Source organism: Pelodiscus sinensis, chromosome 20 (genome assembly GCF_052426305.1).
Source record: "Pelodiscus sinensis isolate ZL-2025 chromosome 20, ASM5242630v1, whole genome shotgun sequence".
Lineage (NCBI taxonomy): Eukaryota > Metazoa > Chordata > Testudines > Trionychidae > Pelodiscus > Pelodiscus sinensis.
This window is the reverse complement of record NC_143071.1, coordinates 29,769,052-29,793,639: the sequence shown is the minus strand read 5'-3', so window position 1 is coordinate 29,793,639 and position 24,588 is coordinate 29,769,052. Positions and strand designations below refer to the sequence as shown.

The 24,588-nt window shown below is 57.8% G+C and overlaps 1 protein-coding gene across 2 annotated transcripts in view; it reads left to right on the top strand.

Annotated features, from left to right (window-relative positions):
• The window catches only part of DNAH9 (dynein axonemal heavy chain 9), a 250,404-nt gene that overhangs the window by 62,879 nt on the left and 162,937 nt on the right, over positions 1–24,588 (top strand). For both annotated transcript variants that reach the window (XM_089771994.1, XM_075903450.2), the window contains 10 exons: positions 425–582; positions 1,891–2,029; positions 2,831–3,118; positions 3,406–3,616; positions 5,222–5,349; positions 7,121–7,229; positions 8,177–8,324; positions 9,849–10,023; positions 14,139–14,312; positions 15,234–15,441. In XM_089771994.1, the coding sequence (XP_089628120.1) occupies positions 425–582; positions 1,891–2,029; positions 2,831–3,118; positions 3,406–3,616; positions 5,222–5,349; positions 7,121–7,229; positions 8,177–8,324; positions 9,849–10,023; positions 14,139–14,312; positions 15,234–15,441 (1,738 nt within the window). The remainder of the gene's footprint in view (positions 1–424; positions 583–1,890; positions 2,030–2,830; positions 3,119–3,405; positions 3,617–5,221; positions 5,350–7,120; positions 7,230–8,176; positions 8,325–9,848; positions 10,024–14,138; positions 14,313–15,233; positions 15,442–24,588) is intronic.

Here is a 24,588-nt window from a genome sequence, read left to right as displayed (position 1 = left end):
TCTCCAGGAGCCAGTGCTGGCCTGTGGCCGTGGCCGCCGGCTGCCATTAGGAGATGCCAGAGCCACACGCCACAGGCTGCCTTGGCCCTGCTGCCGCCGGGAGGTTTCTTCCAGCGGGAAGGCAGTTAGTGGGTTACAGGCTGGACTGGGTGGCCTCCTGAGCCTCCTCTGCTGTGAGGAGGCAGCCCGGTGCTGTTGGCCCTGTGGCGCTCCGTCCTCTCGCTGTAGTTCACACCAGAGGGTGAAATCTGCTGGGAGGTCGATAAATGAGGAGCAGAGAGCTGTGATCAATGCAGCAAGAGGCAAGCAGCAGGTGGGCAGAGCGGGGGTGCGCTCCAATGTCTCCCCACATGTTCCTCAGTGTCCAGCCGTCAGCCCGGGCGCTACCCGGCGGGCCTGCTCCCACTGACCCCTGTGCCCGCAGGTGAAGAGCATACAGGATGCCGTGCGGGACAAGAAGCAGCGTTTCACTTTCCTTGGAGAAGACATCAATTTGATTTCCTCGGTTGGCATTTTCATCACCATGAACCCGGGCTACGCTGGGCGCACGGAGCTCCCCGAGAACTTGAAAGCCCTGTTCAGGTGAGGAGCAGACCAGCTGCTGTGCCCGCCCTGTGCGGCTCGGCCCCTCGCTCCTGTCCGCCTTGGCGCAGGGTGCTCAGCACGGCTGCCTGTTACCAGCGGGGAGCTCGGCTCTTGGACAGAACGCCCTGGTGTGTGCACGTCCCTGAGCAGCTTTTGGCACGTGGCCGGGTCGGGCCATTCCACTCTGCCCAAAGGTTGCTGCCCCTCATGGATAATCGAGGCCTCTGCAGACGGGACTGGTGTTCCCAGTCCAGCTCCGATGTGACCCGTGACAGACCACACCATCCACTCCCCCCCCTAGGGCCTCGAGCTGGTCAAATGGCCAGTTGTTTGGGTTGAAAAGTCAGGGGGAAAATACCATTGACATGGTCTGTGAGTCTCTCAGGTGCTGCTGGGTACTCGCTGTTTTTCCAGTTACAGGCGAACTCGGCTGCCCCTCTGAAGCTGGGGAAATCGGGGTGTTCAAAACAGTCATTTTTGTGGGTGCTTGTTTGTATTTTGTTTTGTGCTGAAACAGAAACCTGAAAGCGTTTTGCTGGGTCAAACAAACGGTTCCTGACGTCGATCCAGAGGGATGTTTTCTAAACAAAATGACGATTGAGAGCCGCGGCTCCGGTTGCAAATGTCCGAGGGGTCAATTCCGAGAGGGCTGAGCTTCCGAGTGTCAGTTAATGGCTCCCAGCAATGTCCTCCAATGGGCGCTGGACCCAAGTGCCAGCTGCATGAGCCCCTTCGGCTCTGACTCCCCCTCAGCCCCGTTCTCGTGCCCTCGCCTCCGTCCCCGGCCCCATCCGATTAACGTGTGAGGAGCCTCAGCCAGTCTGTCTCCGAGCCTGGGCACGGGCCTGGTGGGGGAGCCATGCAGCTGCTTTTGTCTGCCTGAGTCTGGGGGCGCTCCGACGTCCGGGGCGCCAGGGCCCCTCTCCCGTGTGCCAGGCAGCGAGGTGCTGGCGCGGTGCCGGTGGCCAGTGCCCGATGGAGGCGGCGGGATGCACATGGCTCACAGAGCCATGCCGCGGCCACGGCAGGAGTTGGCTTTTGCGAGTGGCGCAGCGACGTGCTTGGGGAATCCTCGTCACGGGAGGGTTCCGGGAACGGGTCGGACCGAATTCCGACCGGATGCCCTAAATCCCAGGGACCAGCTCACTGGCCCTGCAAAGCTCCTTCCAGTCCTGCCTCTCGGATTCCGCCGTCGTAGCTTTGAGGGCGTTTTGGTTTCCTGCCTCCTGGGCAGCCAGCAGAGCTTGGCGGTCCCCGGAGGGTGCAGCACAGGGGCGCTGGACTCCCTTCTCTCCTCACTCTTAGGCCGTGCGCGATGGTGGTGCCAGACTTCGAGCTGATCTGTGAAATCATGCTGGTGGCCGAAGGCTTCCTGGAGGCCCGGTTGTTAGCCAGGAAGTTCATTACCCTCTACCAGCTGTGCAAAGAGCTCCTGTCCAAGCAGGTGAGCCTGGGTCATGAGCTGCACAGTGCAGTTCAATAGGTCAGTCGCCGGACAGCCTGGAATCCGAGCTTCGGCTCCGTCATCCGCCGGCCTGACTGTGTAAGGGCAGAGCCACTCGCCCCCCTCGGGCAGGTGCTCCGGGATTGGCCACGCAGCAGCCCTCTGAACCCTAGGTCCCTGCACCAGAATCATAACGCGTCGGGTTAGCAGTGGAAGACGGGCGGAGCTGCTGGTCTGGGTTTGGAGCCACAGGACTTCAGGCCTCCTTGGGATGTCCATGAAATGAAGTGGGGGTAGCGGGGGGCGGGTGGAGGGAAGGGAGGCTGTGGGAGACTTGGAGAGGGGAAGGTGGGGGGGGGGGGGCAGCAGCCAATCAGCAGGGAGGGATGTGTGTTCGAGTTCAAACTCTAGCCAGCTGCTTAACGACATCATCGTTGTCCCGAGACGCCTGCTGCAAGTACGGCCGTGCTAGCTCCTCTGCCCACGGGCTGGGTCCACCCCAGTGCCTCTTCCTTCCCCGGCCCACATGGCTGGGGCAGCATGAAGTTGCATGGGGCCTAGTGCCCTGGGAGCTGGGCTGCTGGTGCAGAGGGGTGGGGGTGTGATCTCAGCTCCTCCCAGTGCTGCTGCACGGGCTGAATCCCGCCTCCAGAAGCCTGGCTAGCAGCCAAGCCAGTGCAGCTGGGAGCTGATCCCGCGGGATTCTTGCTGGGGTCTCAGGGCCCCATGGAGCTGTCTGGCTCCTTGGCTCATTGCCAGGCAGGCCCGCTAAGTGTGCCTGGCTCCTTTCACTCTGCGTAGGATCACTACGACTGGGGCCTGCGTGCCATCAAGTCAGTGCTGGTTGTTGCTGGCTCCCTTAAGAGAGGGGACCCTGATCGTCCTGAAGAGCAGGTTCTTATGCGCTCGCTTCGGGACTTCAACGTCCCCAAGATCGTGACCGACGACATGCCGGTGTTCCTGGGGCTGATCGGGGACCTCTTTCCTGCTCTGGACGTGCCCAGGAAGCGAGACCTGACCTTTGAATCCATCGTGAAACAGGCCGTGCTAGCCCTGAGACTGCAGGCGGAAGACAACTTTGTGCTCAAAGTAAGTGCGACCCTCCCATCCCGGTTCATCCCTTCACTAAGCCCTCGGAGATCTCTCCCCAAGCCGGAAGGCTGCGGGTCTGCCCGCGGGTCAGGGCGTGGCGCGTTTCCTTGCAACGCCTCGGGGGAGCCGTGCCCTCTGGGAACAAACCCTCTCCTTAGGAGTAACATGATTGCATGCAGCTCAGCAAAAAGATGGGTCTAGGCCTGGCAGTGCCACGTGGCCGGTCAGGGCAGCAGCCCTTTGGCCTGGAAGACGGTGGCCTTGCTCGCTGACTTCTCTTGCAGGTGGTGCAGCTGGAGGAGCTGCTGGCCGTGCGGCACTCTGTCTTCGTGGTGGGGAATGCTGGCACAGGGAAGTCCCAGCTACTCAAGTCTCTGAATAAGACGTACCAAATCATGAAACGGCGGCCTGTCTGGGCAGATCTGAACCCCAAAGCAGTCACCAACGACGAACTTTTTGGCATCATCAACCCGGCCACGAGGGAGTGGAAAGACGGTAGGTCTCTGAACAGCACGAGTAGGAGAGTCCTTTGCACTTAGGTGGTGCTTTCCATGGATCTCAAAGCCCAGAGCGACAGGGAACAGGTACAGCGTATTGGTGCTTTACTGCTGCTGCGGCACCTGGCAGTCCTTAGCCAGCCTGGCTTTCTGGCGATACCTGCTGCATTTTGTTCTAGCCTAGCTACTCCAGGAACAGCTCTTCTGCCACACACACAGCTACCCCAGGAACAGCTCTCCTGACACACACAGCTACCCCAGGAACAGCTCTCCTGACACACACAGCTACCCCCAGGAACAGCTCTTCTGCCACACACAGCTACCCCAGGAACAGCTCTCCTGACACACACAGCTACCCCCAGGAACAGCTCTTCTGCCACACACAGCTACCCCAGGAACAGCTCTTCTGCCACACACACAGCTACCTCAGGAACAGCTCTCCTGACACACACACAGCTACCCCAGGAACAGCTCTCCTACCACACACACAGCTACCCCAGGAACAGCTCTTCTGCCACACACAGCTACCCCAGGAACAGCTCTCCTACTACACACACAGCTACCCCAGGAACAGCTCTTCTGCCACACACAGCTACCCCCAGGAACAGCTCTCCTAACACACACACAGCTACCCCAGGAACAGCTCTCCTACCACACACACAGCTACCCCCAGGAAGAGCTCTCCCGCCACACACAGGAGACTCCAGAGTCCCTACTCTGGCCATGCTGCTGCTAATGATGGGCTGACCTAGAAAGCACTGAGGAATTATTTCTGTGTGTGCATGGTGTGCGGTCCTGTTTGCACTCAGTCCGCCCTCGTTCTTCCCCAGTGTCTCTAATCCAAGCCCACAACCCTCATGCACCTGGAGCTCCCTGGCTGGGCCTCCAGCTGGGGAAGTATTTATAAGAAATTCCAAGTTGTACTCAAATGGTTTCCCAGGTCGTTGTGTTGTTGAATAGACTCCCTCGCCCTGCCTTCCTCCCTCGGCACTCCCCAGCGGTAACGACTTGCCTGAGTACACTCCCTCGCCCTGCCTTCCTCCCTCGGCACTCCCCAGCGGTAACGACTTGCCTGAGTGCACTCCCTCGCCCTGCCTTCCTCCCTCGGCACTCCCCGGCGGTAACGACTTGCCTGAGTACACTCCCTCGCCCTGCCTTCCTCCCTCGGCACTCCCCGGCGGTAACGACTTGCCTGAGTACACTCCCTCGCCCTGCCTTCCTCCCTCGGCACTCCCCGGCGGTAACGACTTGCCTGAGTGCACTCCCTCACCCTGCCGGCGCGGCTTTCCTCCCTCGGCACTCCCCGGCGGTCACAGCTTGCCTGCCGACAGCCGTCTTTCTCATTGATGAAGCAAAAAGACTTGTTAGTCTTTAAAGTGCTACATTGTCCTGCATTTTGCTTCAACTACCCCAGACTAACACGGCTACATTTCTATCACTATTTCTCATTGATGTTACTGGATGACCTTCCCCCTGGATCTCCTGTTCCATGGTTTGCTCTGACTTGAGTCCTACAATGCTTAAGAAGGGTGTTGTGGGAAAGAGGAGGGGCCACTTGTGGAGTCTGATGCTGAAGGCGTGTGCACGTGTATCATCTTTTTAGGGCTGTTTTCATCAATCATGCGAGAGCTGGCCAACGTCACCCACGATGGTCCCAAGTGGATGGTGCTGGATGGGGATATCGACCCAATGTGGATCGAGTCTCTGAATACTGTCATGGATGACAATAAGGTACTGGATCGTCTTTGATCAGCCCCGGGAGAAATGCCGGGGCCGGGACGGCAGCTCGTGGCACACCACAGCCCTTCGTGTTTCTTCAACTAAAACCAAGCCGCGCGCTGTGCAGAAAACGGCGCGTGGGGCAAACGGCCCAATGCGCTGCTCTTTAGGAAGGGTGCAGTAACCTTGTTCTGCTGCAGTCAGGAGCAATCATCACAGTCACCTAGTCTGAGCCCTGGCAGGCCCCAGAACCTGGCCCACCTGCTCCTGCCATAGACCCAACCTCTGGTGAGTCACCGAGTCACGATGGGACAGATCCCACCAATGACTCTACTTGGGGCCAGGCCTTGACTCCTCCCCGGTCTCTTCCAATCGGACCTGGGGCAAATTCCTTCTTAACCCTGAATAGGATGCTCAGTGGGACGCTGTACGCGTGGGCAAGTCTCACCAGAACACACATCCCTGTAGTCACTCAAAGCCCGCCCCATATAGCGTACTGCTCTGGCCATTTGGGGTAGATGCTCCCGGCAGTTGGCAGATGGGCCGTCTCCTCAGGGCACCCCCAGGACTGGATTGAGCACCAAACCAGATTTGCTTCTCCTGCTGCTCCCCTGGGAAGGCTGGTCCAGAACACCGCTCCTCTGATGCTTAGAAACCTCCTCGAATGGCCAGTCCAGATTGACTGATGGCCAGTTTCCATCCACTTGCTCTTGTGCTTTCATTGGCCCTCCCCTCGAGTAACTCCTCTCTTCCCCGGGTCTGTCCCTCTGAGGTATGTGTGGAGAGCTGCCATATTGCTTGGGAGGCAAAACAAGCCCAGGTCGTTGAGCGTCCTGTAGGCGATGGGGTTCTCCCTAGTCGCCCTTCCCTGCCCGCCTTTCCGTCTCAATTCCTCTTGTAGCAGAAGCTCTTTGTGCTTGACCTTGCCCGTTGCACTGTTCCCTTTCAGCCCCTTCCCGTTGCCCCCGTTTTCAAGGTTATGAATGGAATGTTGAGTCCCAAGGCCAGTCCCCAAGGAACTCCGCTAGTCACCTCCCTCCCGCCCGACAGGTCAGCTTTCAGGGTGACCGGTTGTAGTTCCTTACCCCATATTTCAACTTTCATACGAATCACCATCTGCTCCAGTTCAACTAACCATTTTCCACGTGGGACTTGCATCAAATGCCTTGTTTAAATTCAGACTGGTGAGATCTACTGCATTCCCCTGTCTGGAAACTGGGGTACGTTCCCAAAGAAAGGCCACGTTGGTCCGGCACGATCCGCCTTCTGTAACGTCCTGTTGCACTTTATCCCACTTACCTTTTACCTCTATGTCCTCACAGCCGAGGACAAACTAACCGCTCTGTGCAGCTCGGACCTCCCTGGCCTGGCACCCTCGAGGCCTGACAGGACCACGGAGGCTGCCAGAGCAGACAGTGCCGGGTGTGGGAAGTTCAGCCTGCAGATTCCTGGATCACTGGCTCTCTCTCTGGTTCTTAAGTCACGCAGCAGCACACCCGGACGCCTATGTGTGTCTGAGGAGCCGTGGAGGCTTCAAGCCAATGGGGAGGCGGGATATGCGGGGACTACCTGGCGAGTCGGCCTGAGCAAGGAGATGGCCGAGCAGGGCCTGCGCTGTAAGCAAGGGCAGAGCTCTCTTTGCACGAGGAGCTGGGTGAAACCTGCCCAAGCAGTGCCGAGGGCTCAGCTGTGTCAGCAAGACCCCCCTGCGCTAGCGGGAAGCTGAACGGCTCTTTCCAGCAGGGCCGGGAGGGCCTGTTCTGAGTGCGTCTGCCTTGTGCAGGTGCTGACGCTCGCCAGCAATGAACGAATTCCCCTTAACCCGACCATGAGGCTGCTCTTCGAGATCAGCCACCTGCGCACTGCCACTCCAGCCACCGTGTCCAGAGCAGGTAGGCGACGGGGGCTGGGAGGGAATGAATCCCTTTCCCTTTCCATGTGCACAAAGGGGACCTCGGGGCTGAGGTTTCCAAAGATCCAAGGGATTTTGGCACCTGACCGAGGGGTGGGCAGCAGCATGACGAATGGCCGACGAGGAAGGTGGTGCAGAGGACGATGCCGAGGGGGCTCAGGTGAGATTGGGCACTGTGCAAACCGGTCCCTGCTCCAGAGAGCTTAGAGCCGAGTTTAGGTTCTCCCCTTTCTGGGGATGGGAGCTGAGGCCCAGAGGGAAAAGGGCCTGATTTCAATAGGCGTTAAGCACCTAAACATCTCTGGCAATCTGGACTAAATGACTTCTCCAAGGTCATATAGTCAGACTGTGTCAGAGATGGGACTGGGTCTCCGCTCTCCGGGGTCCATCCCAGTGTCCTTTCTGCTGATTTCTGGGTATGGAGCCTCTAGGGAGAGTTCTGTGTCCTGAGGCGGATGTAGAGGGGTTGATAATTCTCCTTCCTTGCTTCTAAAGAGCCACATGGCAGAAACCCGGAGAGTTCTGATCGTTGGGCTTCTTCCATCCCTCCAAACTACCGTGCCACTGAGCATGAGCCTAAAAACACCAGCCGGTTAGCCAGCTCGGTTCCTTTCTCTTGCCAGTCCCTGGGCTGGGGTCCCTGCCTTGCTGTGTGTGGGCAACACCTGCCACAGCGTGAGCGCAACCTGGACACGACCGATGCCCGAGCGGAGGCGATTCCACTCCGACTTCGATTGCCACAGGCGCAGCTGACACCCGGGCAGTCCCTTGGTGGCTGGCGCCACAGAGCTGCGGGGTCTGAGGGGGGGGGGGGGGCGCGTTCCCACAGCGCGCAGAGCAGCAGGCTGTGCAGAGTGGCGCTTGCTGTCCTGGTGGGAGGGAAGGGAGCGCCAAGTCCTTAGTGCCTGTCTCGCACTGTGCCTCCAGGTATTCTGTACATCAACCCGGCCGACCTGGGCTGGAACCCCCCTGTGAGCAGCTGGATCGACCAACGAGAAATCCAGTCAGAGCGAGCCAATCTGACCATCTTGTTCGACAAGTACCTGCCGCTCTGCCTGGACACGCTCAGAACCAGGTGCCATGGGACGGGTGCAGCGTGGCTGTGAGCGCGGCCCCCACGCGGGGATCTCTGCTGGGTTGCTGCCAGGGCCCTGGTGGCTCCCTTCGGGGGCCTGTTCAGGGGAGCAGAGGAGGGGCTGCTGGCTCCAAATGGATACCCTGGCTTGGCTGCAGCCCAGCTGTCAGGTGATTGCTCTGTGTTGGCCATGGCGCTGGGAGCGTGGGCTCGCTGCTGCGCTGACGCTGGAGCCGGGCGTCCCTCAGCTGCGAGCGGGAAGGAACGCAGGAAGACGAAGTCAGCAGGGGCAGGGCGCTTCCCTCAGCACCCTGGATGGCAAACAGCTGCTCCGGGAGAGGGTTAGCGGCTAAGCTGAGGGACACGTTTCCCTCTCCTTCCTCAGGCACTGTGCCCATGGCCTGTGGGGCCCGGCCGCCGCAGAGGAGCTGCCCTGAGGACCAGGGCGGAGGTTCCCCCCTCAGCGGAGGCTCTGTGCGCTGCGGGGCCCGTTACGTGGCTGGGGTCGCCGTCCCTTTGCTAGAAATCAGCGTTCCTGAGACGCCCACTGGCCGGTCAGATCAGTCCCCTTTCGATGCCCACCTGGCTCACCAGCAGTGCCTGTGATGAGGCCTGTGGGGCCCCGTTCTACTGCCAGGGGAAGGCTGATCTGCACAGCCAGGAGGCTCGCGGTGCCAGCTGTGCTGCTCCGACGGGCTCTGGGGGCACCTCCTCCGTCGCCTGAGTGAGCAGCATCAGCGCATGCTTCCGGCATCCTCCAGCCTGCACAGCACCCGCCCTGGGGAGACCACGGGCGCTGGGGCAGACACCAGGCCCGGGACATACCAGCCCGAAAGGCAGCTCTGCAGAAGGGCCGGTGCTAGCGAACGGGGCTTGGGAGGAAGGGAGATTTGCAACCAGATTGCTGTGTGACCGCTCTGATTACAGCCATCAGCAGCACTACGGGCGGACGGGCCTCGCTCTATTTCCTGAGCATCGGGCAGAGCAGGAAATGGCAGGGATTAGCTGCAGACTGTGCAAACCCCCTATTTTTGTAGATTGCTTAATTCAGAAATTGTAGGACCAGACTTCCAAATACCTATGATTAGTTTATGGAAGACTTCAGCATTATCCTGCCCGCCACAATGGTAGTTTGCATTTACAGTCTCCCCAAGTTGGTGTAAAACTGCGAGATGAAAGGGTTCACTTTAGGACTTCTCCAGTAGCCCGTTGCTAACTCGCCGTGTTCACAGTAAGTCCTGGCCCGCAGCCGCTCTCCCACTTTACCTCTTCCCAGGAGATCAAAGTTTTTAAAAGTCTGAAACTTCTTATTACTGTCGTTGCTTGTGTGTGCCTGCGCCTCCAGACCTGGGGTGAGAGCCGGGGCTTTGCGGCTCGCTGTGCCATGCTCGGGAGGGGGAGACAGTCAGAGACGCGAAAGGTTAATGTTCTGCAAGAGGAGTTAAATGCACATTTCTCTCTATTGCTAACAACCATCCTGCTGAATCCACTTAGACGTCACATGCATTCAATTTCCTCCCTTAGATTTAAGAAGATTATTCCAGTTCCAGAACAGAGCATGGTTCAGATGCTGTGTTACCTCCTGGAGTGTCTCCTCACTCCAGAGCACACCCCTCCCGACTGCCCCAAGGAACTCTACGAGCTCTACTTCGTGTTTGCCGCTGTCTGGGCCCTGGGCGGAGCAATGTTCCAGGACCAGGTGAGGTGGGAGCTAGTGCGTGGAGGGTCCCTTAGCACAGTCCCGTTTAACCCACAGCCCCTGTTAGTCGGGGTTCCGCTTGTTCCGCACGGTGCTCACGCAGCCCGGTGTGTTTCTGGGGCGAGCGCCGTTGTCAGCGGGATAGAAACCCCCGGGTGGTGCTGTTCCCCCCTTGCTGACAGAGAACATGGTCTCTTGGGAAGGTCTCAGTACACAGGCGGCAATATAGGAACGGGAGGGTCAAAGGTGAAAGCAACCCAGAGGAGAGGGAGGGGAGCACGTAGGAAGGGTGCATCCCCCGCCGAAGCAGTAACCCCGACGGAACGTGGGGTCCGAATGCGCTGTTGGAAGGCAGGGGCTTGAATGCTGCCTCCCGCTGCCCTCTCAGGCAACTCGCCCATCCCCACCCCCGTCCGTGGGACGCTATTCCCCTTGCGGAGGAGGGAGATGGGTACCCCCCTCGGGGGCAGGCCCAGAGCTTGCTGGCCTTGGGGCAAAGCGGCTGTGTGCCAATTTCTCAGGAGTGGTGCCAAGTGCTGCTGTTTTATGGCAAGAGCAATGCCAAGTGTCAGAGCCCTGCCGTGCTGCTAGCCCTGGGGACGCCCTCCCTGCGGGGCGCTTTGCTTTAGTTCCTGTCGGCACGCTGTTGGCAAACCTAGCACCCAGGCCCTTTGGAGGAAGACCGGCCGCCAAGCAGGAGCAGCTGAAGGCCCTGCAGAGCCCTGAGGGCAGGTAACGCCAGGCCGACAGGAAGCTCTCAACCCAGTGGCCAGCTGCTCCAGTGGGGGCCCAGGCGTCTAGTGCACTGACCTGACGTCCCGAGGTGCGAGCGAATGCAGCGCCCACGGGAGCAGTTGCAATCACATCCCTCCCCGGCTGGTAGGGCTGCCAGGTGTCCGGTATTCACCCGGACAAGCCGGTATTTTTGCCTCCTGTCTGGTAAAGAAATTCAGAAAATACCGGACACCTGAGATGTCCTACACTGGCCCGTATTTTCTGATTTTTTCCCCCGGCCAGGAGGCGAAAATGCCGGGCACCTGGCAACCCTCCAAACACTCAGCGCCCGGCCTCCCCCCGTAACACCCCGAGCCCAGCCCCCCACTTACCTGGTTCCGCACGGCTGCTGGCACAAAATGGCTGCCGACCAAGGGGGCCTGGGTCTTAGTGCTCAACCGCTCCCCTGTTCCGATCCCTGCACTCACTCTTAAAGGGGACATGCTGTTCTAATGCTGCTTTAGTTTAATTTTTTTTTTTTTTTTTTTGCTTAATAAGTCTGAGTCCTTTTTTTCCCTCAGCAACTTTGGTCTCCCTCCCCCCTTTTTCCCATCTGGCAACCCTACTGGCTTGGACTCCCCTCCCCCCTGCCGGCGGCTGGTGGGCAGCGCGAGGAGGGGCCGAGGGCAGAGGAGGGAGGAGGGGGTGGGAAGGCAGACGCTCTGTGACTCCCCGTGTGGGCAGGGCACAGCGGGGGAGTCCCGGGCATGACAGCTGGAGCCCTCCGCCAGCGTCCGGGCGTGGCCACTCAGCCCCGTGCGGGTGGGCAGCCTTTGAGAAGAGGCTGGTTGCTGGTGCTTTCAGAGGAAAAGCAGCCACTTTGTACCATTGTGAGTGGCTGAGAGCGGGGTGTCAGGGTGGCCCCGCTAGGTCCTGGCAACCGTCGCAGTGTCTGCTCCCCGTCACGAGCGCCCCTCTCATGGACCAGCGCGTGTTACCGCGTAGTGAGCAGTGGCCGGGCCCTCTGGTGGCCAGCCAGGCCCTGGGGGCGCTGGGCGTTGTACTGGCCAGGTGCCCACTTCCCGCTGGACACGGCTCGGCCCTGCAGCAGGCGAGGCCTGGATCTCGCCAGAGCAGTGGGCCGTGGGGGGGTGGGGGAGAGGACGTCTGTGCAGAGCCGGGGCTCAGGGCCGGGGAGATTAGAGCTGCCCTGTGCTGGGGCGTAGGATTCACTGCTGGGTACGGGAGCCGGCAGCCAGTGAAATCCTCTGCGGAGGCTTGTTCCACAGCTGGGCCCCTTCACCTCCGAATGCTTCATCCCCAGCCAGGGTCTCGGGCCAAACCAGGGTCTCGGGCCACATCCCTGCAGATGGCTTGTGCCCCGGGACCGGCATGGTCTGAGCCCCACCGCCCCGTCCCACCGCCGCAGCTTGTTCCGCGAGTCCACTAGCGAAGCAGCGTGTCCGGCAGCCCGTGTCGACCGGTCCACACCTGCTTGGAGCTAGTCACTGAACCGCCCGGGCAGTCCCGCCAGGGCCTACCCAGCACGGGCACACGAGCGGCTGCTGCCTGCTCTTGCCCAGGCTGGCTTTGGCCTGCGAGCTGGCAGGTGCCTGTGCTGCAGCCCCAGCCCGGGGGCGTGCCCAGAACCGCAGAGGATGCAGGACGTGGCGGGAGCGGGTGCGCGCCAGATGCAGTAGAAGCCCTGGGCAGCCCAGAATCGCTGCCTGAGGTTTTGTTTGGATGCTGCCGGCGCTCTGCAAATGTCAGAGCTGGGAGGCCGAGGGGAGAGTCGGGTGAAAAACGATCCAATATAAAATCTGTTTATTGCTCTCTGCTGACGCTGCCCTTCACGCTGCCCTTTTGCTGCTGAAATGTCAGGCTGAGCAGTCGCAGGCCTCTGCTCCCCGAGGTGCTCCTGGGGGGAGGGAGGGCTCCCCGCAGAGCAGTTGATAGATTTGCCATTTCAAGGCTTTGAAATTAGTCAGATTCCGAGTGGGGCTTTATTAAGGAAGCCGCTCACACGTAGCAACCCTCCGGCAGCGTGGGCCGGCCCCACATTGCTCCGCTTAAATGGGGGGGGCTGCACATTCCGGTGCGGCTGGAAGCAGCTCCCCCGTGCAGTGCTCAGGACACCCGGGTGGGAGGCTTTTAGCCATCGTGCACGTCCGCCCCCGCGGAAAGCGGCTCCAGCCACTGCGGCGGAATTAGCGCAGCAGGGAGAGGAGGAATGACAGTGATTTCTCCTCTGCGAGCAGCACCAGACTGCAGAGTCCTGCATAATGCCAAGGGGGCTTACGAAAACTCTGGTCCATTGTTCAGGGCTGGGCTGGCAGCTCAGGGTAGCAAAGGCCCCAGAGTCTTTCCTAGAGGGCTCGGGCTGAAGCACAGCAGCCGGTGACAACCCTGGCTTTGTTTTGGCACTTCCATGGCACGCAGCTTGGCAGTGCGGCTGAGTGGGACAGGAGAGCACAACCAGTGGGCGAGGGGGAAATAAGGGGTGAGAAATTCACTGAGAATCAGGGCAAACTGAAATGTCTCAGTCACTGCTTCCGTGGTGTCCATCACCAGAGTCTCTGACCACACTCCAGGCCTGACTGACTCTCCCGCTATACTGCCGCGTGCGAGAGGCTAATATCGCCCCGAACACAGCGGGACAGACTCCGACACTAAGTGTCAGGCCCAAGGTCGCTGTGAATCTGTGGCAGAGCAGAGAATGCCTGTGCCCAGTCCAAACACTCTCCTCCCCTCCCCCATGTGGACCAGGGGCTGGGTGGGATACAGGGGGCGGGGAGAGACATAGGGAAGCCAGCAGAGAGCAAACTAGAGAGGAATCTGATGCTATAGAGCAGCAAAGAAAGGTCACTGAAGGTCTCAGAGGATGGTCCCTTTCTCAGCCCCTGGGGTGCTGCGTTCAGGCCAGGCTGCTCCGTCCCAGAGGGCTGTGACGGGGCCAGGGACCAGAAAACAAAGGTTCCTAGGCGGTTGTGGCTGTTCATGTGCAGGCCTTGGTGCCGTGGCTGGAGGTGGGGACAGGAAAGCTGCCACACCTGTTGGAGGGGTGTCCCCACCCCCAATCAATCACCCAGTCACAGGCCTGCTGAATCTGAGACAGGTGAGTAATTCTGCCACTGGCGTGCTCTTGCCCAAGCCAAGGCATTGCTAGCGTGGCCAGTGGAGGCGGATTTCTCCTTCCACCAGGAGCAATGGGATTAAATTAAGATTGGTTTTAACACCAGGGGAAAGCTCCTGACGCGAAGTACTCTCGGGGTCCTGTGTGACGGGCCAGGGCAGAGCCCGGGGCGATACACCGCAGGGGCCGGGACGTGGTGTAAATAACCTTTCCGATCGCTAGAGATTTTCTGCAGGCTGACGTCTCTGCTGTGCATTGTGCCTTACAGCTGGTTGACTACCGAGTGGAATTCAGTAAGTGGTGGGTGACCGAGTTCAAGACCATCAAGTTCCCTTCTCAGGGAACCGTCTTCGACTTTTACGTTGATCCGGAAACGAAAAAGTTTGAACCTTGGTCCAAACTCATCCCCCCGTTTGAATTTGATCCTGAAGTGCCATTACAGGTACGTCACTCAGATAGCCGCTCTCCATTGGCACAAGCCTCCTGGTGCCAGCCCCGTGCTGTCCTGATCACCCTGCTCTGCAATTTAATGGGCATGCCAGTTAAACCAGGGCCGGGCAGCAAGGGGGGGAGGGGAGAGAGATGACAGAGAGCAAGCAAGCCAAGGCCTTATTTACTGTCTGTCCATAGGACAGTCGCTCACGCAGGTGGGACGTGGCGGTCTGACTCATCTGGTGAACAGCAGCAGAGAAGGGGTCTGATTTCAACCAGCAAGGGGTAGCAAATTCACACCCAGTGTAGCAGCGCTGTCGGGGATAATTAGAGCTGGCCATAAAGTGGGGATTTTCCCATGGAAAAAAATCAACTTCCTGTCAAAAAATTGGGTCATAAAACTGAAATATTGAAGTTCAAAAACCAGACTATTCTGATTCTGAAATGCTGCCCTGGTATCTCATAGAAGTTGTCGCTTGTGTGCCTCACGCTGACACTCTCCACCACAGGCTGTGCTCGTGGGTTTGCCTGTATCTGCCATGATGCACCTGCCTGTCCGTGGTGGAGAGAGGGTGCATCGTGGTCAGAGTACGTCATGGGACGTGCCGCTGGCTGGAGAGGTTGGCCCATAGAGAATGCAACACACAAAAGCAGCTGGCACAGCACTGAAACAGTTTGGTTGGATGGTTGGTTGGGTTTTGTGGGCAGCCAGCAGTTCTAGTGTGAAAATGTTTGGTCAGCCCCCCCATTTTCCATCAAAACCAGTTGTTATGGAAAAGTTTTGGCCAGCTGTAAGGAAAGACAGTTCAGGAGGACACAGAGGTGCTAGCAGGCAGAGTTCTTCCTCCTTGCGTATCTCCAGCCAGATCTGTGCCCGCCCCCCGGCGTGCGCGCTGATGCTCATCGCTCGCCCCCATCATTCTCCCCACAGGCTTGCTTGGTGCCCACCAGCGAGACGGTCCGGGTGCGATACTTCATGGACAAGCTCCTGGAGCGCCGGAGGCCAGTGATGCTCGTGGGAAGTGCCGGCACTGGGAAGTCGGTGCTGGTGGGAGCCAAGCTCTCCTCGCTGGACGCCGACGAGTACATGGTGAAGAACGTGCCTTTCAACTACTACACCAGCTCCGCCATGCTGCAAGGTAAAGTGGCAGGGGGCCCCGAGTCCTGGGGGGAGGGCAGATTTCACCTCTGGCATGTCGAATGGGATTCCCGGGCTTGGGGCGAGTGGCTGGATGCCCCCGCGTCTGTGCGTTTGGCGAGCTGTCTCAGGGAGCCCTGGGCTCTGGATCCTCCAGAATGATTCCTGGCAAAATCCTGCCGGGGCCAGACCGGCTCCTGCCCTGCTTGGCTGGCTGCGCTGCCCTGGGACAGAGAGAGCAGCCACGGCCCGGCTCCTATGGCTGGCACCGCTCGGCACAGCCCATGGCTGCTGCCCTTGGCCCCGACCCGACCTCCTTCCAGGCCCTGCTCCACCTACTGCCCATGTCGGTGCCAGCGTCTGGCTCTGGCTCCAGCCTGGGACTCAGGTGGGCCCTCTGGCTTTGGCTGCTGTCCCTCAGCACTGACCCTCAGCTTGTTCCTAGCTAACAGCATGGACTCGCCCCCAGACCTGACCGTTTCCTGCCTGGCTATGCTTTGAGCAGCCCAGTGCCCGTGGAACGGGCCCCCCACTGTCCTAGCCCCCACGCAGGAGCAGGTGGGGCCTGCAGAAGGTGGAGGCGCTGGGCTCAGCTCTTCACCAGCGGCTGGCTCCGGCTCATCATTAGTCTGTTCCCTGGCGCGCAACAGCCCTGGGCCAGCCTGCACAGGTCCTTGGGGCCCTGCCTGTTCTCTTCCGTGGCCCCCCCACACCCGAGGAGCAGGGCCCACGGCAAGCGCTCCCGTGGGCACGTCCATCGGTGGGTGAGCGCCGGACTCCGGGCCGGGGCCGAAGGAGGCGGAGCCGCTGCCTCGGTTTGTCTTGGGCCGAATGACGAGCTACGAGAGGAACCGGGCCAGCCCATTGCGTGCTTAACGTGGCTCAAGGGAAGACCAGCCTGAAAACACTGGCAGTCGGAGCAGGTCCACGTCCAGCCACGGGGGCGATGCTGTGGCACCTGGAATGGGGGTGGGCATAGTTAGCCGGGCCTTAATGGGGGAGGCTGACCGGTTATGGTCACCTGCTGGGGGCTGGCACTACAGCCTGGCCATGGCGCGTGGGGGCTGCTTCTGTTTAATCCCCCCAAATTCGTTTAAACTGCCTAACCGGCTAGCTCGTTGAACGGGATTTTCCAGCCCCAGCCTGGACGGGGCGGTCGTGCCGAGGGACCCGTGGGGAGAGTCTCTGTCCTTGGTGCCCTGCACATCCCCGGGTGCGTCTGTGCAGCCTGGGAGAGCAGCAACGAGGCTGTAGACAGGCCGCTCGCGCCAGGCCCCCGGCTCTGCTGAAGTCAGGGAGTTTGGCCACTGACGTGGGTGAGCTTTGTTACCGCTCAGCCATCCAGCAGCTCCTTCGGGGCCCAGGCACCTTGTGGTGCCCGGGGGCAGTGCCGAGAGGGACACAGAACTGCCTGTGTGGAGAGAGGCCTGATCCCCCGTCGGCACGGAGCAGGCCTGGGCCCAGGCTGGGCGGGACGGGGTCGGCCGTTTGTTTTGTGGGAACGTGGCAGGAGCGAGAAGGGAAGCAGCCCCTCTGCTGTGGGACCGGTCGCCCTCCTTGGATGTGCTGGGGTAGCGCCGGGCCTACCGGGGACCCTGCCGTGCGGGGCCAGGCTCTTGCAGGCCACCCCCAGCCGCAGACCCTGAGACCCAAGTGCCCCCTCCCGAGGGCAGGCCCCTTCCAGCTCGGGCCCAGTGCTGTCCCCACTCCCGTTCCTGCCTCCTGGCGTTTTCGTCTCTCTTTGGGCGGGGCGGGGAGAGCGGCTGCCACCACCTGCCTTGCCTCGCTCCTGTGCGGGGCGGGAAGACGCGGGAAGAGGGTGCCAGTGCCGGGCCGGCGCGCCCACAGGAGGGGCAGGTTGATCTCAGCTGCTGGGCTAGCTGTGGGCGGCGCGCAGAGTAGCACATCTGAGAGGCAGCGCCACGGTCAGCGTCCCTAACTCCAGAGAAGCGATCCCGGCAGTGGACTGGATAATCCCGCTCAGCAAATGGCGGCCTTCCCGAGGAGCTGGGCCCTGCGCCATCGTGCACAAAGTGCATCGCGGTGATGTCATGTGCACGGGATCGCCCGCGCGCCACAAAGAACACGGAGCAGCGTGTCGCCCCGGTGGGCACTGCCGGCTCGCCTGCCCTTCCCCGCCCGCCTGTCGCTCAGTGGGGCCTTGGCGTCAGCCCGTGCCAGTTAGGTCGATCCCCCTTCGACGTGGCTTCCCCTGCGCACTGCCCTGCGAGCGCACCCGGAATTCATCGCCTGCCGCAGCAGAGCGACGGCCAGAGCTCGCAAGCTGCATGGTGCCGGCCGGCGTGGATCCCAGTTTGATGAAATGCCTCGGAGAAGCATTGAGCTGCGATTCAGGCGGCTTGGCTGGTTACCGCGCACCCGCGAAGCACAGTCAGACTCTTAGCATCCAGCTGTTCCGACAGCCGGGCGAGACCTGCACAGGCGACTGGGCGCTGCCGGCTGTGAGCGGGTCTGGTGGGCTGAGCGGGACAGCAAGGGCCCGTTTCACAGGAGGTGCCTGGGACAGGTTCGCAAATCAAGGCAAGAGCCTGACGTCCGACGTGAGAGAGCCGCTAGACCGGTGCCTGATCCCACGCTCTGATGGGCAGCCCTGTTCCAGCATGGCAGGAGGGTTCGTCTGCATTCCGGAACCAGCTCTCGGGGAGATCCCTAGCCCCCCTCACTGCCCCACCCCCTCCTGAGGATGGCCCAATGCAGCTGCTCAGCTCGCGGCCTCAGGGCCCCCAAAGCTCCCTGGGCCTGCGCACGGAGTGAATTACACGTCACGTGAACGGCTCGAGCAGCCTTTTGACAGGTCTCTCCAGCAAGAGGAACCAGCCTTCCTGGGTGTCTGGACTGTAGCCTACGAACACGTTTCCGCTGAAGAGGCCATTGCATTTCCCTATGCAGCCGTTTGTCCGCGGCGCTCCGCTGGAAGGCTGACAAACTAACTCGCTGTGTTGAAGCTCCCTGGCAAGGTAAAGGGACCGTCGGCCTCGTTTATCTCAATGCTCCTTGTGCCAGCACATGCAGGTGTGGAGATGTATAGGGACAGGCCTGCAGCCTTTTCAGGCTTCTTGGGCTGTGAGCTGGCGTGGAGTTGGGGGCTCTGTGTGTGTGTGGGGGGGGTGGGGGGGCTGGTGTGGCTCTGTACTGTCCTCCACTTCTGTTTAGAAGCTGTTGGATGTAGTTTGTTTCCAGCCGGTGCCTATTTCATGGTGTCAGACCCACCCGCGATGCACATTTGCTAGAAGTAAAACTCGGAGGAAATCGCCCTTTGTGGCGAGTCCGCGCGCACCCCTGCTGGGCCGTGCGCTGGCTGGTGCCCGTAGCGCCTGTGACAGGACTCACGCAGCCTTGTGGGGCTGGCGCTGTGGAAGCACAACGTGCCCCCAGCAAGCGAGAGAGAGGCCTTGCTCCTTGAGCAGCGGGGCCGGGAGGCTGTCCGCTCTGCAGTGGGCAGCCCCTCTCACTCCGCTCGTGGCCCAGCTGGTCCGAGACTTTTCCCAGAGGCACGAAGGGCCCTTGAACGACTCTGTGATCTGAGGCAATTGGGGCAATTCTGTCTTTGGGATGTGCCACGTGTAGCGTCCGTGGGGCTTTGGGCACGTGCCACGGGATAGGCTCCCAGGGCCCTGCTTTGGTGCAGGAGCAGGAGCACTGGCCTGTGGGTGCTCGTGAAGGCGGTGAGCCGGGACTCCGCCCGCATGCTGCTCATCACCCCGCCTGGCTGAGTCAGCAGGGACACGTGGATCTGCTGCCTCTTTCCAAAGGGAACGGCAGGTGCTTGCCTGCTGGACCTCCTGCATTACGGGCTTTGGAAATGTCCCCAGGCCGCTTGGGCAGCAGGTTCCTGGCAGAATCCGAGCAGTCGTCCTGCCCAGCTGGGCAGCCTTTTACTTAATGCTAGATGCCAATCAACTGGGAAATGTTGCAATTTTGAATGGCAAAGATTTTGACCGTGGCTAGCTGATAAAGGTATTGATCCTGTGTCAGCTCCTATTCAGTCCTGGCTGTTGCTGTCTGGGAATTAAATGAGTTTATCTGCTACATCGCTCAGGGGACATTTAGCTGCAATTGAAGCTTTTCATATACCAATAGGTGGTGAATCGATGTGCTTTTGAGAGATGTTAAGAGGGTTCGGAGAGGTTTACTAAATCTTCATCTGCCTGGGCAAATCTGTTCTCCCAGGGAATTTATGTCTCCACCCTTTGGCCCTTTATCACCATGTTCTCGATTTCATCTTGCAGTTAAACCCCCATTTGTTACGACAGCAGCATCAGCCGGGAGTCAGTGAACGTCAGGCTCTAGTGGGTGCCCTCCATTTGCTATGTCTCAGAGTAGTTCTTCATCCTCACCGAAATGCAAGCCGTCAGTAATTTTCAGGTTCCATGTTCATTAGTCAACCAGCGTGTTTTCTCAGCATGTTCAAATAAGGCTGGAGGCTGCCTGTCTAGACGGGGCCATGGGTTTTAGACCCCACACAAACTGCGTTTCCTACGCGGGTCCCTGAAACGGAAGTCCCCTCTCCCCGCAGAGCTTCTCTAGGGCTCCGAGTGGGGTAGCAGAAAACGGCACAAACACCGTGTGATGGACCCTGCCTTGCAGAGGGCTCAGTAGCTGAACCTTCGCTGCTTGAAACGTGCGAAGCAGCACGGTCGGGGCATCCTTTCACTAAGCACGTGCCCTAGGTGTGGCCAGTCAGACTGCGAGTTGGGCAGGTCGATTTTGCAGCCCTTGTTTAACGTGGCTGCAACCCGCCGACTAGGACTGTGCAGAGGCCACTGGGAGAAGGGTTTGTGCCGAGGTCCTTTGAGACGCACTCTCCGTGTTCATGCTCTTCTCCTCTTCCGTGCAGTCCCTCACAAAAAGCCTGGGTTACCAGGACCCTCCGGTTTCCAGCCGCGAGTGGCCTTCCGGGCATGGCTGATAAGCAATAGCGCAAGGGCGGCTTAGGAAGCACACGGAGCGAACCCTCAGCTGGTGTCACAGTGGAGCTGTGACATTTCCCACAAGCAGAGCCTCGCTTCCCAGTGCCCCCAGGTCCTGCCCCAGCAGGCATAGTTATACCCTCGCGCCCGCTCCGTACCGTTTCTGTCCCGCCTCTCTTGGGCCCATGGTGCTGCGGTCAGAGGCAGGCGTTTCCCGTCTTGTTCCTTCCCCTCAGTCCCTGCTTGCCCCTCTGCCCAGCGGCTTGCCCTGGCCTTGAGATGGGAGTTGAGGCAGCCTCCGGAGTGCGCTCCTACATGACACCCTCCAGGCTCGGTAACCCTGTAACGGCTCCTCTCTGCCCCCATTAGCCTAGCAAACCCATTGGGCTGAGCAGAAGCAGCATCCCTGCACCTCTGGGCTTTGCTCCCACGTAGACAGAGTAGGAAGAGTGTGGGTATCTCGGGAGCCCAGGACCTGAAACGGGATCTCACTGAAAGCAGAGGCCAGAGTCTGGCACTAGCAGCAGCTCCCAACAGGGGACACGCCGGGAGGCGGACGCCGCGTCCCAACGGCGTCAGCCCAGGTTGCTGTGCTAGCTTGACTGGCCGTACAGCCCCGGAGCTTTCTGGTGCCATGGTGTGCAGCGTTTAATGCTTGTAAGTAACGAGACACCCTAGGCCGCTTAGGCCCCCTGCCAGCGCACTGGGAGTCGCGTTCACTCTGTGTGCAGGCCTGTGGACAGTTGCACGCAACCTGGTTGCCACGGGAGAACACAGGGAACTCCCAATAGCTCTCATTTACTGTGCGTGTCTATTGCAGACACTACTTTGAATCTGTCCGAATTTCAAAGATAGCAAAGCTTCCCCTTTCCTCAGTACTGTGAGATATTGCTTCATATGAAAAGGCTATTTTCTCAGACTTGTTCGATTTCCAGTAATTGCATTTTAATTCGTTATCTCCCTTACATACTTGTTAAACCTCAAAAATGGCTGATTTTCTATGTGAATTAAACACTACTTACATTTAAAGCAAATGCTTCATTGAAACACTTAATTTAACATGCTACCAGAAACCTCAAATATTGTGGTTTTGTGAAGGGTGGTTCAGAGAATCTATCCATTGAGAGAAAATGCATCATTTTTCCCCTAAAGTTTTAAATTTCTTTCTGCAGTAAACTGCCAGAAAATGTGAAATCCATTGGAGCAGTAGTGAAGAAAAGTCACGTGATGTGCAGTGAGTCAGTGAAGAAAAGGCATTTTAAATATATACACATGTAATTGGTATTCTGAAAAAATCTTCCTTGGTAACTTTTGCTACATGGCAATGCGTGTATTAAATGTATATTCTCACAAATTGCTATTTTAAAATTCACAGCCGCCTTTATTTTGGCCAAATTGTCTGTAATCATAAATAATTGCTATTTATTGTGATGTGTTTACAGCACTGCTGTAAGTCCGCTGAAGACTAAAACCTGTCTAAATGAAACTAAGGTGGCTGGCATGTGCTGAAAAGCAGTCTGCCTTGAGATGGAGTGTTCCCAAGCGCTCCATACAAGGAGGGGAAGGAGGGCCTAGTATATGGCTTGGGCCGGTTTTGCACCAGTGGGGAGCAGGAAAGGTTGGCTCGCATTGGTGCTCAAGGAAATGATAGCCTGGGACAATCTGGACAATGTGCCGGCGAGGTTTGTATTGAATAATTCGAAAGCGATAGAATGTTGCACGTGGCTTTACAGGAAAAAACAAAGATGGTGACGCCCACAAAAACCCTTCGCCACCTCCCAGACTCATTGCAAAACACTCGTCCTCCCATTGTGGGAGGAAAGCTGTGTAGGAAAGATAGAAAATATGGCAAAAGACCAGCTTGGCTTAACAAGGAGATCTTGCACGATCTCAAAATAAAAAAGGAGTCATATAAAAAATGGAAACTAGGACAACTAACAAAGGATGAATATAGGCAAGCAACACGGGAATGCAAGGGCAAGATTAGAAAGGCAAAGGCACAAAATGAGATCAAACTAGCTACAGGCATAAAGGGAAACAAGAAGACCTTTTATAAATACATTAAAAGCAAGAGGAAGACCAAGGACAGGGTAGGCCCACTGCTTAGTGAGGAGGGAGAAGCAGTAACAGGGAACTTGGAAATGGCGGAGATGCTCAATGACTTCTTTGTTTCGGTCTTCACCGAGAAGTCTGGAGGTGTGCCTAACGTAGTGAATACAAGCAGAGAGAGGGTAAGTTTAGAAGATAGGATACACAAAGAACAAGTTAAAAATCACTTAGGAAAGTTAGATGTCAGCAAGTCACCAGGTCCTGATGAAATGCATCCCAGGATACTCAAGGAGCTGATAGAGGAGGTATCTGAGCCTTTAGCTATGATCTTTGAAAAATCATGGCAGACGGGGAGATTCCAGAAGACTGGAAAAGGGCAAATATTGTGCCCATCTATAAAAAGGGGAATAAGAACAACCCAGGAAACTACAGACCGGTCAGTTTAACGTCTGTCCCGGGGAAGATAATGGAGCAGGTAATTAAGGAAATCATATGCAAACACTTGGAAGGTAATAAAGTGATAGGGAATAGCCAACATGGGTTTGTGAAGAACAAGTCATGCCAAACTAATCTGATAGCTTTCTTTGATAGGATAACGAGCCTTGTGGATAAGGGAGAAGTGGTGGATGTCATATACCTAGACTTTAGTAAGGCATTTGATACGGTCTCGCATGATATTCTTATTGATAAACTAGGCAAATATAACTTAGATAGGGCCACGATAAGGTGGGTGCATAATTGGCTGGATAACCGTAGTTAGAGAGTTGTTGTTAACGGTTCTAAATCCTGCTGGAAAGGGATAACAAGTGGAGTTTCTCAAGGGTCTGTTTTGGGACCCGTACTGTTCAATATCTTCATCAATGATGTAGATATTGGGATAGAGAGTACGCTTATTAAGTTTGCAGATGATACCAAACTGGGTGGGGTTGCAACTTCTTTGGAGGATAGGGACATAATTCAAAATGACCTTAGCAAGTTAGAGAAATGGTCAGAGGTAAACAGGATGAGGTTTAATAAAGAGAAATGCAAAGTGCTCCACTTAGGAAGGAACAATCAGTTCCATACATACAAGATGGGAAGCGACTGTCTAGGAAGGAGCATGGCAGAAAGGAATCTAGGGGTCATAGTGGACCACAAGTTGAATATGAGTCAACAGTGTGATGCTGTTGCAAAAAAAGCAAATATGATTCTAGGTTGTATCAACAGGTGTGTTGTAAGCAAAACTCGTGAAGTCATTCTGCCGCTCTACTCTGCACTAGTTAGGCCTCAGCTGGAGTACTGTGTCCAGTTCTGCGCACCACATTTCAAGAAAGATGTGGAGAAATTGGAAAGGGTACAGAGAAGAGCGACAAGAATGATTAAAGGTTTAGAGAACATGACCTATGAAGCCAGGCTTCATGAACTGGGCTTGTTTAGTTTGGAAAAAAGAAGATTAAGGGGGGACATGATAGCGGTTTTCAAATATCTAAAAGGGTGTCACAAGGAGGAAGGCGAAAATTTGTTCCTCTTGGTTTCTGAGGACAGGACAAGGAGTAATGGGCTTAAAGTGCAGCAGGGGAGGTTTAGATTGGACATTAGGAAAAAATTCCTAACTGTCAGGGTGGTCAAATATTGGAATAAATTGCCAAGGGAGGTGGTGGAATCTCCCTCTCTGGAGATATTTAAGAACAGGTTAGATAGACATCTGTCAGGGATGGTGTAGACGGAGCTTGATCCTGCCTTGAGGGCAGGGGGCTGGACTCGATGACCTCTCGAGGTCCCTTCCAGTCCTATTATTCTATGATTCTATGATTGACAGGACCTGACAAGGCCGCTAAGAAATGATCTGCCCAGCCAGATGCCACAGACCGAAACCAGTGGGCATTTGCCAGCTCTTGCTGGTGTGAGGCCTTGGGGCTCTTGAAGGGCCTCTGGCCACTACTGGTGAGGGAGATGCCTGCCCCTTCCGGCGGGTGGAAGCCAGTGACGAGGGGAGATCAGCAATTCTTCTTCAGAGAAGACAAGTTCCTAGCTCCTCTCAAGCAGGCACTTGTGAAGGGGCTTTTCTAGCTGTTCTGAACAAGGCAAACTCACGTGCCCGGCCTGGGGCAGGACTCGCCCCTTCAGTGGGTTTGACTTCATTAAGAAACAGTCAGCAGGGGTCAGACCCTGCGGTAACGTGATGGCCA